The following is a 1,006-nucleotide window of genomic DNA, read 5'->3' as shown; positions in this document are numbered from 1 at the left end:
TATGTAAATTTCTTTTTGTTAGAAATTTGAAAATTTATCTTGTTAATACACAAAATAAAAATTTTTGCAATGATTATAAATAGTTTTAAAAATATTATATGTATAGCTTGTTAATTGCACATTCTAATATTTCAAGCATTAAATAAAGTAAACGTAATTAGACTTGTAGAATACCACATTGGTGCACTAGAGCTTTCGTGGCAAACAGAATTTCTTACTGGCTTGGCGTTACTGGACCATCATACAATGTCGACACAGCATGTAGCTCAAGCCTTTTCGCCATGATAGACGCTTATAGATATATTCGATCTGGAGAATGTGATACTGCTATTGTCGTTACCTCTAATCTATGCCTCAATCCTAACGTAAATTATGGATTTTATTGTCTTGGTATATACTTATTATATCTTTAATAATGTTACTATCTTATAATATTGATATGTATATCTGTTTTTCTTTATAACAGTAAAAGTATTTATACGTACTTTCATTTTAATTAATAATGCAAAATAGAAATAATTAATATTAATATCTTAGTGTACCTCTTTATTATTGAAAGATACATATTTATATTCACATCGATAATTAAAATAAAAATAAAAATAAAATTGACTTTGCCCGTAAAGTTTCTTTGCACGTCCCATATTCCTGCATTCAGCAATTAAATCAAAATTGAAAGTATTTGGTTTATTAACATCAATTTCTTTTAGGGGTGCTGTCTTCTGATGGTTATTGTAAGCCTTTTGATGAAGAAGGCACTGGATATATGCGCAGTGATTCAGTGGCAGCGGTGTTTTTGCAAAAGGCAAAAAATGCCAAGAGAATATATGCGACTTTCGTATATGGTAAAACAAATTGTGATGGCTTTAAAGAAGAAGGTATCACCTTCCCATCGTCCAAAATGCAAACATTATTATTGGAAGAATTTTACGAAGAATGTGGAATATCGCCTACTGAATTATCCTACCTGGAGGCTCATGCAACCGGTACTATAGCAGGTGATCCT

General features: G+C 30.4%; 1 protein-coding gene across 1 annotated transcript; it reads left to right on the top strand.

The window, feature by feature from the left end:
• Positions 1–136: 136 nt before the first annotated feature.
• Positions 137–1,003, top strand: LOC105558449 (fatty acid synthase-like; the record flags this gene model as incomplete). Its single annotated transcript, XM_012006526.1, has 2 exons — positions 137–390; positions 711–1,003. Coding segments are annotated over exons 1-2 (402 nt in total), but the record flags the coding sequence as incomplete, so codon positions are not given.
• Positions 1,004–1,006: the final 3 nt, after the last annotated feature.

Source organism: Vollenhovia emeryi, unplaced genomic scaffold (genome assembly GCF_000949405.1).
Source record: "Vollenhovia emeryi isolate VEMERY1.0 unplaced genomic scaffold, V.emery_V1.0 DF952303.1, whole genome shotgun sequence".
Classification (NCBI taxonomy): Eukaryota; Metazoa; Arthropoda; class Insecta; order Hymenoptera; family Formicidae; genus Vollenhovia; species Vollenhovia emeryi.
This window is presented reverse-complemented; position numbering and strand designations above follow the sequence as displayed.